The sequence below is a fragment of the Haliotis rubra genome, unplaced genomic scaffold (assembly GCF_003918875.1).
Source record: "Haliotis rubra isolate DU_JTF1 unplaced genomic scaffold, ASM391887v1 Scf538, whole genome shotgun sequence".
NCBI classification, from domain to species: Eukaryota; Metazoa; Mollusca; class Gastropoda; order Lepetellida; family Haliotidae; genus Haliotis; species Haliotis rubra.
Genome location: NW_025767233.1, coordinates 242,066 through 260,172, shown reverse-complemented (window position 1 = coordinate 260,172; position 18,107 = coordinate 242,066). Strand labels below are relative to the sequence as shown.

Here is an 18,107-nt window from a genome sequence, read left to right as displayed (position 1 = left end):
GATAGCTTATTCAAGCTATGACGACGCGTATATATTATTGCCAGTAGTGTCACATGATAAAGACAGGACAAGATGGCGAGTCAAACGCAAGGAATTCAGCAACTGCTTGCTGCCGAAAAACGTGCTGCTGAGAAAGTTGCCGATGCTAGACGAAGTAAGAATGAACATATCATATACATTGTGTGATTTTCTCCTAAATGGTAAAGAGTTTCATATAATATAGACCTATCTGTAATTAGTCGAAGTCATATGTGCTTGTTCAACTGGTCATCAGTGTAAATATACAAATTCACCTTCGCACGTACACGGATGTACAACGTTTCGTGTCTGTAGATCAAAGAGATAGTGATCAACATATTTCGTTTTTGATAACTGATCTGCCAATTTCGTAACTACACAACGGACTAAATGTTGATCTAGACTGAATTTTAGATTGGACAATAATCATGTTATAACAGATGCAACGATTCAATTCGAAAACAATGGATACTCAAAGTATTTTGATGAATTTATGTATTCGTGTGAAACAGCTAATTTGCGATATTACAATTTGGAAACATCTGCGTTTTGGCGATTAGTACATGTCAGAGCGGTCCATGATTAACTGGTCATCAGTGGACAAGTTCACCTCTATAACTGTCAAGGTGTGTCCTCTCTAGCTCAAGGACATTTTGATTAACATATTGCATTTGTCAAATCTTATGAAAGTGAACAGTAGACACCATTGATGATGTTATTTAAGATGATCACCACAAGAAGCAAATACCAAGTATTTGGTTGTATTTAACTTAAGTTTGTGCATGATCACTCAAAATTACGTCGCATTGAAAAAGGTTTGATTGCAGAAAACCTATCTCTGCAGGTGTTGTAAGTAGCACTTTAAAGGTATTTCAAATACAATATTATAGTCACTGGTCACTTACAGTTACACCAAAGTTTCCTAATACACTTATTTTGTTTCTATAAAGGAACCTAGACAACATGTACTTTGCTTTCACTTCTGTAATCATGTGATTAAAGAGGTGTTGATCTATGGCTTCAACCCGGCATTCTAACAAGGCCAGCTCTGTTTTCTCATTAGCTGCCTTGAGACGACTTTAAAATTAGTTGTCAGATGCATCTGATTGTAACTGGAGACTGGGGTGCTCTCTGTAACGACAGTGGACATATACCAAAGGACGGCGTGTTAATGAATATCTTCCACCTAAACAATCAGACAATAAGAACAATGTATTCCCATCAGATGCCGTTATTTAGAAATATCCCCAGTAGTTCTTGTCTGATTGTAATAAAGTATCCCAGCAGTGTAAGCTCTTTCGGATTTCCTAATGGTGGATGGTATGATGACTGATCCAACATGTTCCTATTTCTGTGTTTTTACCTCGATTTTTAATCATGTTATACTGATAGATCAATATTAGTGTTTATGTATGTACATTTATTAACACATACTGAATACGGTCGTGCCCCGTTTATCTCAGACACTTGTGTTTTTCTTGAAATTGTCTGGATAAACGAATTTCCGGATATCTCAACCAAGGACCATATGTAAAAAGACATCAGAAGTCTAGATAAGCTGCGTATCTACGTAAAATACTCCTTGAAATTTCCTAAATACGCACTGAAATATATCTGTAGCGTCCCAAATACGCAAAGGAAATTACAGAAACGTCTTGGTTTATGATGAATTGCGTACCCTGACTTACCGGTAAAAAACAAATGCGTAACAGAAAGTAGCTAACTGTCAAATGTTACGAGACCGGGTAGATTATCATGCCAACATGTTTGCTTTTCAATGTGGTCACTGCACAAGTCAAATAATAAAGTAACTTAAAACTTCACATTTTTTTGTTTCTCTTTAAACAATGACCAGGTTAATGTCTGAAGTACAAACAGTTAGCTATGGTTATCTTTTTTAACATGTTTAAATTACTGACATAGAAAATACCCAACTTTTTAAAAACAAGGTGGGTATTGAAAAATTTGAGTACCCACTGAAGATCAGTGGTACCCATTTATAACAGACACCATGGGTAAAATACCCAGATTGGAAAAAGCTTATCTAGAGCTCTGGACATACAAAGAAACGAACATAAAAGGCCTCAGATGTAATCTTTATTGATAAGACAGTCCGGCTACGGAAACCGGATTTCCGGATAAGTGAGTAATTTTACAACGTTATGAATTTGTTTTAAAAGGACTTTTCGTTCGGAAGGCAAGTTTTCCAGATATCTGAGGTTCGGATAAACAGGGCATGACTGTACACCCATATCCTGTCATAAAGTGCCTGTGTAAAACTGTCTTTCTTCAAATATTAACCTTAAGATATTTGAAAGATCCCTGACATGGAACTGGTTTCTTTGTCATCTGCAGATGAATGGGATATTGTTCCTTTATGTGGATACTGACAGGTACATTCCTTGAACAAGGTAATGTAAGTGGCTGATATATGACTACCTAGTCGTTGCTGCCAGTAAATGGTCAGATTATACATTTCCATTTAGAAAGTGGTCAAATGTAACATATATATTTGGGATTACACTTTCTTAGTAAAGTAGAGGTTCTAGTACTTTTTGTTGGTTTAGGTCTGATGCATGATTCGAACCCACACCGTCAGAGTCAGGCACCTACTTGCGAGCACGCAAAGTCAGCCGCCTAACCCACTCAGTGGAAGTTGCTGTGGCTGAATAAACCTAAATAACCATTACATTGTCTTTTAGGGAAAGCCAACCGTTTAAAACAAGCAAAGAAGGAGGCTGATGGAGAGATCAATGCATACAAGGGGGATAGAGAGAGACAGTACAAAGAGTATGAAGCCAAGGTTTGTTACTTTTTGTGCATGTATTTATAGTGACAACTGGTCTTTTTATGGTCAGTTTATACTTGTTGTCATCTTTCCATTATATGTTCTACAGTTGCTGGCTTTTGATATTTGTGAGTATGTGATGAGGGGGTTTAAAGAAATGTCTGTTCATCATTCTGGGCATCTATCACATTAGGTTTCCAGAACAGATCTTTGTGGAGGAACCCAATATTTAAGTACAGTCATCCCTCGCCATAATACAGGCCTTGGGGTCCGTGGGTGACCCCCAAGTCATACATAACAAGGAATAAAGGCCAAGAAAAACTGTATTTTCCATGGACATAGCAGACTGCTATTTCGTGTATTGTACCCAGTCAAAACTATGTCATATAGTCAGAGGTGAAAAAACAAACTTTGTAAATGAAAATAGATATATCAGTGTATGAAATAAAGGCCTGTCCGACCGCCCAAGACGGTCTAGATTTCTGACGGACGGTCTAAATTTACAGCTAGCCAGTCCAATGGTCCGGTAAAATTTTTAGATGTTCAATACATCTGAGTAAGTTCACCATATTTGGTCTGGTTAAATCCATTTTGGGTAGGTAACATTTTGAAGTTACCAGCCCTGATGTCTGGCTGGATGTTTGGCTTATTTCATACACTGGATATATGTATAGGAAACTTGCAATCAAACATCACTGGACATGATAATTCAATTGTTGTTCCTGTTATGCTACCTGTTTTCAACTATGTTGGAAATAGCAATCGCCTGTGTACCCGTTTTGCTCCAGTCCGGTGAGTCGGTTAAAAATGATCACAAGATATAACATCAAAGAATTTCTAATCTAAAGCAGTTATTGTAACAGAGATAATATATATCGCTGTGGTATTAGTATTATGCATGTTTTCTACGAACATATTTAACATAAAGTTAACATAGGCTCAGTACTTCGGGTTACATGGTTGGATACATTTTACACATGAGAAAAACAAAATGTTGACAATTAATTGTCAAGTATGACTTCAGTGAGTCAATAACCCGGTCTCGGGTTCCAATGGATAACGAGGCGCAAAAAGCGGACCCTCACGAACATGGAAAGCAGAAGTTGTAAGCGATCGAATGAGGCGATACCGTTTCACACACATTTTCTCCGATGTAGCTATAAACAGTTCCAATGAATCGAAATGGAATTAAATTAAATCATATGCAATGAAATTGATGAAAATCGTTTTATTATGTATTTTCTGACATACGTTTTCGGATGGCGCTGTTTACCCACTCTATAACACGTGTGGCATCACAGCACACATAAGTACTCAGCTGATGGCATGTTTTTATTATAAAGTTGTCTTTTATAAGTTATAACAATGTTCCGTTGTTTGTTTGATTATTCAAGAAAACCCTGAATGTAATTAAGCATCTGAAAACCCATAGTACAAGGGTATGTATGATTAACACTGTTTATTGCGATCCGCACTGAATTTAGCTTGTTTGCAACATGATTAATCTGAGCACAACAGGGGATTTTGTTATATGCTATTTCCGGCAGCGTGAAGATGTGTGATTGCGGGGCAACTTTTGGTATGGGAGCCACAGATTACCCGGCAGTTTAACCAAAAGTCGCGAAGAGAGTTATTGCAAGGGATGACTGTATATGTGTATTCTCTTCCCACAGAGGTTACTTGTCATATCTTCCTAGGAACCTCTGTTCTAATACGGCCATATTTCCCGGTTTGCATAAAATCCCCTAGCGGCAAAAAATCGCAACACGAATTATCTCCCTTCTTTCTATCCAATCAGAACACGTTTTACATCGACTGAGATCCAACTTGACTAATACAAGCAAAGGTTGGCCACAAATATCCCTCCTCTGCCGGGGACTTGTGTTGAAGTGACACACAAGACATTAATGGCTAGCTTGTCCATTGTCAACGAGAGGCGATGGAGACGCCATTGATCCGCCATTACATGACTGAGTTCTGTCTAAAAGAAATGTTTGTGCATCGCGCGGGGGAGGAGGTTCTAGTTTTCCCGAAGCATACGGAAATTACCGAGGCCTTGCGAATGATCACTTTTGAAACGTCGCTGATTGTACAACTAAATCTGATTGCAACAAGTCACGAATCCTGAACACTCGCACCATGAAAGGGCCGTATTAGAACAGAGGTTCATAGGAAGCTGTGACAAGTAACCTGTGTGGGAAGAGAATGGTGTATGTGATGTTAATTTGAAAAGTCATTGAAACCATTAGGAGGGGACTCACTGATAGTGTGGGGGTGTCCCTCACATTACTGGTAATCTGAGCTTGTGAAAATCAGAAAAAATCTGAATGGACAATAATGATTAAATCACTGACAACCTAGACAGGGTTGTTGTACCACATTTTATCTTTAATGACCATCTTCTGAACACAATAAACCTTGCCATATGTGCGCCTGCGTTGTCGTGAAGCAGCAGAATGATGTGATTGTTGATTATGATATATATGACGTGAAATGTAACATATGTTATGTTTGGGATTTACACTTTCTTAGTAAAGTACACATTCTAGAACTTTTTTGGTTTGAGTCCCATCCAGGATTCGAACCCACACCCTCAGAGTCAGGCACCTAATTGCGGTGGCTGAACGGTCTAGGCGTCTGACTTTGTGTGCTGGCGATTAGGTGCCTCACTTGCGGGTGTGGGTTCGAATCCGGAATGGGACTCAACCCCAAAAAGTATTAGAATCTGTACTTCACTAAGAAAGTGTAATCCCAAATAGAACATATGTTATATATGACGTCATGACCGCAGTAGTTAGTGACGTCATGGGAACAAGTGACGTATGGTTGCTATGGGGGGAGTACTATTGTTTGACGGGATAATGAGGCAGGAAAGTGTTTGTAAACAAAACTTACGGTATAGTTGCTGGTAGTTGCTGCCCGGTGCTGACCATAAACTGATTTATCTAAATAATCCTAAATCAAATTAATTTGGAAAGTCATTGAAACTATTAGGAGGGCACTCACTGATGGTGTGGGGGTGTCCCTCACCTTACTGTAAATCTGAGCTTGTGAAAATCAGAGACAATCTGAATGGACAACTATATATTGCTTACAACCTAGACAGGGTTGTTTAACCACATTATATTTTTAAGGATCATCTTCTGAACACATGGGGGAAGGGCGTATTAACATGGACTCTGTCCGCCCGTCTATCCGTCCGTGCCAATTTGTCATTACCGGAACAGAACATAAAAACAGCTCAATATTTCTTCAGAAAACCTGGCACATAGATAGGTATTTTGGTGAACTGGTGCCTTTTGGTAGTTTTTGATTTCTGATTTATGTAAGTATACAATGTAGATGGAATTACCATTAAATTCCCAAAAGAATTAGAGTGACAGAAGTAATGTTTTCATTTCAGGTCCTAGGATCCCGTGGTGATATGGAAACCAAGATTGAAGAGAACACACGCCAGAAGATCTCTGAGCTCAATGAGAGTGTCAAGCGCAACAGTGAAGCTGCTTTGAGACGTCTGTTGGAAATAGTCTATGACATCAAACCTGAATTGCATGAAAATTTGCAGTTATAATTTTGTCAAAGCTCGTCTTTGTTCCTTATATAGAGAAGTTCAGGGAGATACATTGAGAATTTCAGTAATGATAAACAAGGGCTGAATCATCAAACATTATCATTTTGAATGTTATGGTAGGTGTTCCTTTGATTGTTCTGGTTATGTCAGTGTAATAATTTGGCTACATAATGTTCTGTGTATTATGTGTTTGTGGTATCATCACAGTCTGGTCAATCTCAGTTGTTCTGAATATCAATATTAAATCTTGAAACTTGTTTTTGTTTTCTTTTTACGACACATGGCCTAATGTCATAGTGGGCTTTTTGTTATGGCTTATTATCTTATCCACTTGCAACATAATGGAACTGTTTCCACTGATCATGACACCAAAGCAAGATTTCTGACATTTCGAAATGTGCTTTTATAATAATAATAATAATAATAATAATAATGAGACGTCTTATAATGTGCTAATCTCCACGCAACAAAGCATAGTGAAAGCGCTAACACCCTGATTATTATTATCCCGGATTACCCAAGCTGCCTGCTAGGCAGTCACATGACTTTATCCAACCGGGTACCCATCTTCTGCTGGGTGAACAGAGGCAATTTTGAACAAACTCACTTGCCTAAGGTGAGATCACATGTATCACATGTGCTTCGTTATGGACAGAAGTCGTAGAAACTCTCAGGAGTGAACCTGCCAAACACGGTCACCCTTCCAAGGACTGTCCGAGCTCGAGGTTGCTTAACTGCAACTGATTCGTGACCTGCGCTCTGTGTACAGGACCACCACACCATCTTTTATGTCTCTTTTCATGTTGAGCAGTGTCGAGTGAAAGTATTTTGAGGTATAATGTGACAAAAAGTAAATATTCAAACATGATGGTTTGGAATCCAAATAGTTCAGGGAACATTGAGAAAATATTTTGGATGCACACAGAGTCCAGGCAAAGATTCAACATTGTCTTGTGGAGTGGTTTCTCCTTGACCAGACATAGCCAATACATTTTGCTTTAGTCGATGAGGCAAGGGAAAGGAACTTATGAGCGACTTTTTAAAAGGTACATCATCCTGTGAGTCCCAGTGACCCTGGTGTTAGAACCATGCCCATATTATATGAGTAATGAAACTGAAATTGTGTATTCATTTTCCTTGTTACGAAGATGTAATATTTTGTTCTGGTCATGAAAAAGAAATTTTAAATACCTATGAAAAATATGTGAAAATAGTTTTATTCTGATTGAATCAGCGACAATGTCCTAAAAATTTAAATATCCTCAGACACACCTGGAATGACAAACATACAAAATAAGCTATTATTGGTAATATAACAGACATTTGGTAGACACTATCCCTATATATCAGAATTATAAATTAGTCATTTTCAAAATCCTTACATGATCCTCAGCCTCCTGCCAGATAAATAATTCCAGTTCTTGGTTACCAAACATAGAATTGGATTCTCACCTGTTAATGCCACAGAAAACTCATCACTTTGAAATGATTCTAGAAATAAAGACAAGATAAGCTTAAAGAAAATATACCTCTCTCAACGATCGTAATCCAACCAAAACTACATGAACCATATTTGTATATACTACGATGGCTTTTGGATAAATGGGACCGACAGCTTCAATAACCACGAAGATGATGATACATTGAGTAAATGAGTTGCTGTGATATATTCAATGGCCGTAGTATCATTACATTTCCACACACAATTATATACATGTATATAGAAGGTCTCATCATACAGACACTTCTTTGTCTCAACTATGCGCGCGTATGTGCTCGTGTGTGTACCTGGTGTACATGACAAAGGGTGACGTGGCTCTCCTCCTCGTATGATGTAGAAAAAAGTCCGACATCGTGACAAATACAGCCACAACAATACGTGACATCAGCATCAACTAGAATGTATTTTTACTTATAGAAACATCTGTCTCCCCGCAACCATTTTCACCACATTAGTTATTATTATTAATGTGTTTGCAAATTTGCAGAAATAATATTAGAATCAAATTATAGCCTGGAAATTATAGTCTCATGCATAAATATCTATTAGTAGTGTTGTCGCAGGAAATAATGCTATTTTTTTACACTAGGTCGAAATTGTTTCTAAATAGTTAAAGTGTTGCCTGGAAATATAATGGCCTAATCCATTTTTGGTTGGAAAGAAATGCTACCTGTCTGACACTGAGTCCAAATTGTGTCAATGGAAACAAAGAAATTATAAAAAGTAATATTTAAAAATAATGATTGAATATACAGCACCACAATTGTCATGGAACGTCGTACAATGTCTGAGGCTACAATGTGGCAAATTATTGGCATGAGAAATCCAGGAATATCCCTCAGACAGATTGGACATCAGGTTGATCGCAATACTTCCGCCATTTCAAGACTCTTAAACAAACACAGGGCTACCAAACATGTAATGATCTTCATAGACCTGGCAGACAACAACAAGAGAGGGTAGGTCAATGCTGGGACGTGTTGGGCGCCGTTCATGGGACTCAAAAACATCGTTAACGGCCGTCAGGAATCGACTGAGAGCAGCAGGATACATAGTCAGAAGACCCATCGAGCATATAAAGCTGCTCACAATGCAGCTAGAATTGCCCGCTGTAATCAACGTGTTTGCTGGAACATTACATTATGGCGGAGGGTTCACTTTTCCGATGAGAGTAATTTTTCATTGCATATGGTGAATGGCCATACTCGTGTATGAGACAACGTTATGATTGCGTGCATTATCCAGGAGACAGTTTCCTTTAGAGGAGGGCCAATCATGGTATGGGGATGCATTTCCTAGGGTTGCAAGATTGACCTTGTTACCATTCGTGGTAACCTTATGGGCCTTGACAGGGCTGTCCCACATTTTGATAACCATCTTCTAGCCACGAGACCCATCTATGAATGACAATGCTAGGTCTCACAGAGCACGTGCTGTCACCACGAGTCCAGATTTCAATCTAACCGACCATCATTATTTGCCGTCGTGAGACCCACCTGTCCACACGCTCAATAAATTGACTGTTGCTTTGCACGAGGAATGGAACATGATTTCTTAGTATCAAATCCGAAAATTGATCCAAGGAATGAGGCATCTTGAATTATTTGTTCGTGTGCAGGGAGGTTACACAATATACTGATGGAAATTCAATATTTGGACTATCAAGACATTACATGCTTGATTGGCATTTTAGAAGATGATATTTGATGAACATAGAGATTTTTCTGGGTTACATCTTCTTTTGACTTTCAATCCAACCGACCATCATTATTTGCCGTCTTGAGACCCACCTGTCCACACGTGTACCTCGTGCAAAAGAATAAAAAGAAGATGTAACCCAGAAAAATCTCTATGTTTATCAAGACATTATTCTTTATTTCCTCGAAGAAGATGCGTGCACGGTACTGACAGTTAGTGTGTGCAAGAAAAGTGAATACATAATGTTTTTATATGAAATGACGCGCTTTCTCAAATCTGCACCATCTTAATTGGTAATAATTGGCCTTGATTGTTAGCGCTATGAGCATACCTAGTGTGGAGTTTGGCGCTATATAAATGGACACATTATTATCTTCAAATGAACTAGATTATGCCATGGTCATCTTGGCTATCTTTCTCCTCAACCCTTTCTTTTCACTGCAAAATTCATATGGTATGGAAATCGCTGACATATTTTGCACCAGTTAATTAAAGTTGCTCAGTGTGTGGCTATGTATAGTTTCAGAGTCTTGGCTCGGTCCTGAAGCCGAGACGTGTTTGAGACTAAGTCCATACTTCATGGAACATAATAAATGAACAAATATTTCTGAATAGCACAAGGCACCAGTTAAGCTGATGAGTCATGCGTTTATATGTCAGGTAACGTTGACCATGTTGAAATGTGTTTAATTACGGAAACAAAGCCCAAATAAAAAACCCAAATAAAATGAATAGACAAAAATGTTAAAATTAGCAAGATCCACAAGTTAATTTGATGAGAAAAACATATGGCGAAATGTAGTTAAAATATGTTGAAAGGGGTTTAGGCACGGAAAACAACCACTACCCTCGTTTGACATGAACGCAAAACTTTCTCAACTGAAACTTTAAAGCGAGATTTGTAAAAACTCAGATCCATTGGAGATCAGAGATCAAGATGAGTCTAGTTGTCAAACGTACATATAAAATTACTACTGTATTTCCATTCTTTTGAGCGTTCATGCAATGTAAGTCAAGTCACTGACAAGTTACATCTCGGCTTTCACACGATGCTTAATGTGAAAATATATGCGTGAAGCATTTTTGTCATAGGCCATAACCTAGCACGATATGTCCAATACGTTCCATGATTTACGTATAGGTAGCGATGTCTTTCTTAATATGTTCAGAATAGCATTATTTTACCCAAAAACTTTCGTCTTAATCTAAAACTTTTCGTTTACGAGGACGGTATCCATTTCCATAATATGATTGGCTGCTTAGGTCACGTGTCTGATTTTGACCAATCACGACCCTTATAAGCAAAGTGTAGTGAAAAAGCGTCGTTAGAAACCAATCTTTATCCAATAAAATCGCTTCTTACAAATGTGAAAATACTCTCGGCAAGAGTACAGTGATATTGTTGATGTTCAGAGCTTTCGAACGATACACGCCATCAAACGATTCGCCTCTATGTAAGTGACACGTGCCACTCACTAATTAACAAGAAACTGATTGATACTTCCCGTTTCTGAATAATCTCGGGAGTCAATACCAGCGAATCAACAAAATGTAAGCACTTGCTTGTTTATACAGTCAAACTGCCCACTACATGTATTAATTACTCTGGGTAAGTGTTACGTACCACTCACTGATTAACGGGATACTGATTAACACTTCCCGTTTCTGAATAATCTCGGGAGTCACAGCGAATTGTGTTGTTACATCATTTGGACCTAATTGCATCAAAGGGTTACGCCGTCTTTCATGTGCCGGTTTTTACAGATTCGTTTTCATAACAACTTGTTCGTTGGGACTGAAAAACAATGCCGATATCCTGAATAGACAGATGCCGATGTTTACAGAAGTTTCTTAATGATAATAACGTGCATTTCTGCCGGGACTGAAACTTTGTGCCGATGTACACAGAGTGCCGGTGTTAAGAGAGGCCGGTATTGACAGAGTCCACTGTAATTACTTACCAGCAAAAATCAAACTATTTCTTAATATCAGTGAATGTGTCAGAAACAGGGTATTTTTAATGACCAGATTCGTCTTCTGATGATAGAAGTCTGAAGTGTTTCCATAGTATATACGCCTGGTATATACTCTTTCCTTAAATCGACATCACATATATAATCCTCACAAAAAAAGTATACAAGTATTTTCACTGTAATATCTTTATCAATCTCGATAGCGATTTTAGCCGACATGTTACTGAAAGGTAAATATTCAGAGAATACATAACCTTAAGTGACTGTCAAATTGATTTATCTGATAATATTGACAACATCACCCGAACACAACCACCCTCAGAAACAACATGCAACTTTTGTGGCATGAATGTGCTCCACTCTTTACACATGCACCCTCTGGCACAACAAGCGGGTCCTAACTTCATTTTTATGGATGATAATGTCCGCCGATGGATGATAATGCCTGAGATAGAGTTGTTAACGATGTTGTTTAGATCAACAACATCACACATATGGACTGGCCTGCAAGGTCACTTGATCTTGATCCCATTGAACATGCTTGGGACATTATTGGAAGTCGTGTTTACGGTCTCCACGTTCACCCCCAGACTCTGGATGACCTTGAGCAGGCGTTACAGAGAGAATGGCAGAACATTCCACAACAGCAACTTTAAAGGCTCATTTGGTCAATGCAAAGACGTGCAGACGCTTGCGTTTGTGCTCATGGTGGTCATACGTGTTCCTGAACACTGCTTCACTGTCCAAAACTGACTTGAACCTTAATGTTAACATTTTGCTCCATCAATGCAGCACATTTTGCACGACTGTTTCGCGGGTACCTGCTTTTGATGATTTGTAAGTCTATTATTGCACAATACCATTTCATTTCATTTTGTTAATCGTGTGTACATATGTTTCACCTTTCTATTGCATCATTCCAAAATTTACAATTTCAATAAATGAAAATGTAATGACACTACAAATTTATGTACCTTAACTTTTTGTGAGGAGTATATATAGCAATAACAGATGATATTCGTCATCGATATCCGCCATACAACTCGGGCAAAATCTTAAATGTTTGGCCTGTGTCTGTTTACGTCCAGTATTAATCATTATATCCATCAAACCAAGTCTAAATCTCACCACTGCTTATCTGACAGCAAATTAGGAAAGTAGCATAAAAACTCCAAAGGCTGGTGTCAGACTCAAGACGTTGACCAACATTTAACAGCTACGATTTCGAAAAACTCCAGTGAAGAAATAAAATAATCATTTACACTAAGTCTTTGTATGCTTATAAAGGAATAGTCACCATTTGTGTCACCAGGTACCAGATACCATTAACAATGAAAAGTCCATATGTGTATAGCACACTTTTAACAATTTCCAGTCAAGCGCGTTTTTCATTTCGCTAACAGGATCAAATTCTCCATCAATACAGTGAGAACCATTAATATCATCATCAGCACCAGCTTCACCCTCGTGCGTAAATTGGCAAAATACGGTCGCTTATGCCGTGGTGTATGCATAGAGAAAATGTTCAGTGAGCATTTTCAGAGAATTCCACCGGGTATGGATAACCTTAATTATATGAAGCTGCACAAACATGTTTTTAGCTTTACCAAGGATATTGTACTGTGTAGTTGAGCCTTTAATTCCAGAAAACCCACAACCTTCGATACGTCCTTCAAAAACCCGAGAGCCATTTCCCTTTTTCCGACGGCATGCTCACCTGGCATACCGCTAAAGAAAATGGAGTTATCTCCCTTACACTAATGTTTCAGTAAACATATTTTTACCTTATTACCATATTTCACATCACCCCCATCCCCACCCTCACAACCCCACCCACACACCTCACAAAGATGAGTACCTCTCGAATGAATTCAAAACCAGTAGATAATGTAGAAATACATGAGGATAAGTGGCGACACTTTATCGTAACGAACATATACATTATTATATCATACATTTCCAATAACCTCCCAGTGGTGATGTGATCCGTATCACAACACAATAGGTATCAAAACAACGTATACATGATTGATCTGACGGTATGAAATACTATAATCTCACCATACAAGTTAAAAATAGTGAGTAATAGTGAAACATGGGATAATAAGTGAACATGAACTTACAGTAATACCCAGCATTTGTGTGTTTGAATTAAAAAGCCAGAAAACATTGTCAAACTGGAAGAAGAAAATTCAGCATGACACTGTTAAAACATTGAATTCAAATATCAACACATAAAAGAGAAATAGCAAACTCTATGAACTTTAGATGAAAAATGAAAAAATAACATTAATTCAAACTAGCATTATCAGTGGTTGAAACATGACTGCTAGGATTGACAATACTAAAAGAGAGTACAATGTGTATCAAACAATATCCAAGCCAGTTACTGCTTCTAGATAAAGTCTTTGAAAAGCTGAAATATACTTTGACATTCAAAATATTCGTAATTACCTCACTTCCAATGAAACGGCTTAACCTCCTACTGTGAAGCAAAGAATTCCCAAAGCCCTGTAATCTACACAATGTAATTATAGCCTTAGAGTGTAATAACCATATGCTTCAATAGGTCTTCAAATTATCATAGGAAACACTGAACCCATTCATCTTTCCAACATTGTACTATCATAAACTTGCAACTTTCTGCTTATAAATGTTGAAACTTCAATATTGAAAGATAAAGTCTACCAAAGCGTATAGCACAGAGATGCACAATAACACACTGCACTATAGTGTAAAGTACAATAGAAAATGAACATAAATGTAGCGTATGATACACAGTACATCAATGAAAATTGTTGAGCATAATATTTTATGTACATTACATAAGTAGTGATCTTCACTACTGTAGCATGTAGCAGCCTCTCAATGTTGTGTAAAACACGTTCATTTCAACCTAAACCGCGTGTACGTCATGCCACGGCTGAAAATCAGCTCCGCGCCGTGAGAATGCTGAAGACTGGAATCACAGGGTGGAAGCGCTGTCCACACGAAATGTGGAGTTGCCCCAAAAGCAACATGGAGTTGTTTTGAAACTGTCCATTGCTTTGAATGTTTACGTTGAAGTAACTGTCCATGTAGTTGCATGGATTTTAGTAGCTGAGATACATAGCGTTCACATGTCACGTGAGTCTCATGAACCAATTCAGACAATGTCCTACTTTTCAGCCGATCTGAATTTTCTCGTGTGAAAGTGAAAAGAGACACTACAGACAACTATGGTTACACTAAATTCCAATTCCTTGTTTCATAACAAATTGGTATTTACAAATGAACTTTAATAAAATCGTATTTCTATATTTTATGGCTAGGTTTAGGCAGCATGACGTTAACTAAGACGTCACAGACTGACCCTGTTTCATGAGGTCGTAAAAAATGTTCCATAATTCATCTGGCTCACTGGTCACACCTGTTATGTGTTCTGTGCGCTTATTAAGTGTATTTTTGTAACGCACAATGTGATTGATATAATATCAAGTCCGTACAAGACCGCCAAACGTTTCTCGCCGCCGAACCTCGTTTTGAGATTTCCACGATTTCCAGATTTCCGTTTGTCAGAGCACGTTGTACGACAGAGTACGGATTGGAAGGAGAGTAGTGTCCAATAGTGTCCAAGTTGCGCAATAGGACGGACCCCAGTCAGCAGGAAACGAGACTATTGTGAAATCAATGTTTTGACTCTGTCTCCATCCTGCTTCTTCTTTTTTGTTCTGGTGCGCTTGACAACAAACGACTGGTATTGAAGGACATATGCGACTCGTCCAGTGGTTCAAATTCATTTCCTGAAACTATATGTTTATAGTGCATATATTAACCACAGACTATGTACAATAACAGACCTGCCTACCCCATTAGTCTGCAAAGTGTATTCATGGTGGTTTGAAAGTGTATTTTGATATGTCAAAAGTGTATAATCTTATTTTATAAGAAAGAAAATTTGACACATTCCAGAATGCCAGAATGGTGTTTATCAATCAACTTCAACACAGTTTTGACTGTTCATTTGCTCATTACATTGTGCCATTTGGACTTTTCCTTTATTTTTTTGACAACTGCCATTGACTTGTTCATGTCGCTGTTGGTGCCACCGGTGGGAACAAAGGAAGTCATTATTGTATTTGATTTCGCACATTCAACATTGGTTAGATGTCCCTTGGTTTTCAGATGCTTAGTGATGTGCTTTACCCGAATGTGCAATACTAATATCTGAATGATAGTATGAACAATGTACATACTTTGGAAGAACCTGGTCTTGGTTATTCCTGGGGTAGATGTATATTATAAGTTGTTCACTGGTCACGAAGGGGGCATGAAATCGAAAAATTCAATCTTAAATGGAATTCACTCATCCCAATATTCAGCAACTAATTATTATTACATCTCTACAGCAATATATCGTCACCTTTTCTGTGTTTGTTGCTACCATATACCCTTGTTATTGACTTTGTAACCATGGGAACAAATAAAAACAACAACCAAAAAAAAAAAATGGGCCCCGAGGGACCAGTGAACAGCGTATTATCTTACCGAACACCTTAATGCTAATTTTGAATCGTTTGAAGCGCATGTACAAATCTTTTTGCAGCCATCGCTAGATTTTGCTGACAAGAAAAACAAATTTAGAGTTATCTCCCTTCCATCGATTTGCATTCGCAAAACATCGGTAATTTTCGTACACCATACTTGATTCAATGTTATTCGAGATAAAGAATTACTACCACGAAGTACCAAATGAGTTGCCATTGACAGCGGGGTACATTGAAATGTTACTCGCTTGTAAACGGGGTACATTGAAAATAATAGAAGAGCGCTCAGCCAATCAGAAAGCGACATTTATGTGTGAGGTAAGATAATTGTTAATACACTTCTGATCGTACATGATTTTGTAAAATGTTTGAATCCTGGCCCATATGAGCCCGACGAACGCTCCACCATGATGCCACCGGTTGGGAAGCAATCGGATAAGATGGGTAGAAATCGGGAAAATATTAGGGAACCCGACGATAAAGACCGGAAAAAATTAGTCAATCAGGTTACTTTGTATTTTCACGACATCTACCGAAGTACTTGATCTATTATCTGTCATCAATGAACATACATTACGGTCAGGATTTTAAATAAATTACTTTCGGTTGTACGCGTGAAAGTGACTTGAAAGGGAGGACACTCTTGTTTATTTTCGTTTTCATGTCGTGTTTACGCTGGCAAGTACAGCTGAAGTGAAACGAATGCATGTTTTTTAAAACAATTTAATATGTGTTTTTATAGGTTTGCATCCAATAAATCCCAGCCAGGGTACAAACTGCGATGAGGGTGTACAATCGTACTTGAAGATAAAAAATCGTAATATATACGCCAGGTAGGCAGTAACAAAACATTCTTCCTCACAACAAATATCTCTAGAATAAGGTTTAATCACCTGACGGTTAAAACTAAGAAATGTCAACTCCTGGACAGTAAAGTCACAATGCAATGGACAGTTTGTTTGCTAAACATGAACAACTTCATATAAAATGTACAGATTGATTTTTCGACGATCATTGAAAAAATACTGACGCATTAAAGCCTAAACTGCGAATGAAGACCTAAAATCACTATATCTAAGAATTGACAGCAAAAAAAGGTGTGCCTGCTGATGAGGATGTCATATTTCGTGTTGAAACGATCATTTTCCGCGATCTTGTTTCGATACTCAGGAGGGTGCCCTCGCTTAACGCGCAATTGCAATAAATATAGAGGGTGTCGAGCAATTACAGAAAGATCTGTAACTTTTTAGATCCTTCTGCCAAATGGCAAAACCTGATATGTTTGCAAAATAATGAAAATGCGAGGAAAAAACTACCTTTACTCTTGCGCCAGTGTTCTTCTTTCACTGTCCAGCGAGGAAATGGAGTTGCTTTTGGGGCAACTCCACATTTCTTGTGGACAGTGCTTCCACCCTGTGAGAATGGCCTAAAATGAAGTGGCCAGACATTTTGGTGTCCATCAAAACACGATCTCATCTCTATGGAGACGATTTCAGCATAATAGGAAAACGAGAGTTTTACCTGGGACCTGCCGTCCACGTGTGACGTCACGTCAGCAAGACAACCACATTCGGCTGACCAATCTAAGGAAACGATTCCAGACTACCAGTTTGACTGCTCGGACCATTCCTGGATTACGTACAGTCAGTATCAGGATCGACTGAGGGAGCACAACATCCGGTCCCGACGGCCTACAATACGTCCAATTTTGCGCCAACATCACCGACAGGCACGTCTTGACAGTATCTACGGTACAGGAGACAAGATTGGGATGGTGTTTTGTCCACTGATGAGTCGAGATATGGTAGGCAACGATGTACAGACGGTGAAGTGAACGGTATGCTAACTCGTGCGTTGTTCAACGTCGACAGATTGGTGGCGGTGGCATTATGGTCTGGGGGGATATCACATCTACTTGTCGGACATGATTTGTCATTGCCAATGGCAATCTGCCAGCTCTCCGGTACAGAAATGAGATCACTGGGTCTCATATGCAGCCGTTCATGCGAGTACAGAGACGTAACTTCACGTT

At 38.5% G+C, this 18,107-nt stretch overlaps 1 protein-coding gene across 1 annotated transcript; it reads left to right on the top strand.

Moving 5' to 3' along the window:
* LOC124253290 (V-type proton ATPase subunit G-like) lies at positions 1-6,634 on the top strand. The gene is made up of 3 exons (XM_046687033.1): positions 1-154; positions 2,721-2,821; positions 6,210-6,634. The coding sequence occupies exons 1-3, from the start codon at positions 73-75 to the stop codon at positions 6,375-6,377; spliced, it is 351 nt and encodes a 116-aa protein (XP_046542989.1). The 5' UTR covers positions 1-72; the 3' UTR covers positions 6,378-6,634.
* Positions 6,635-18,107: the final 11,473 nt, after the last annotated feature.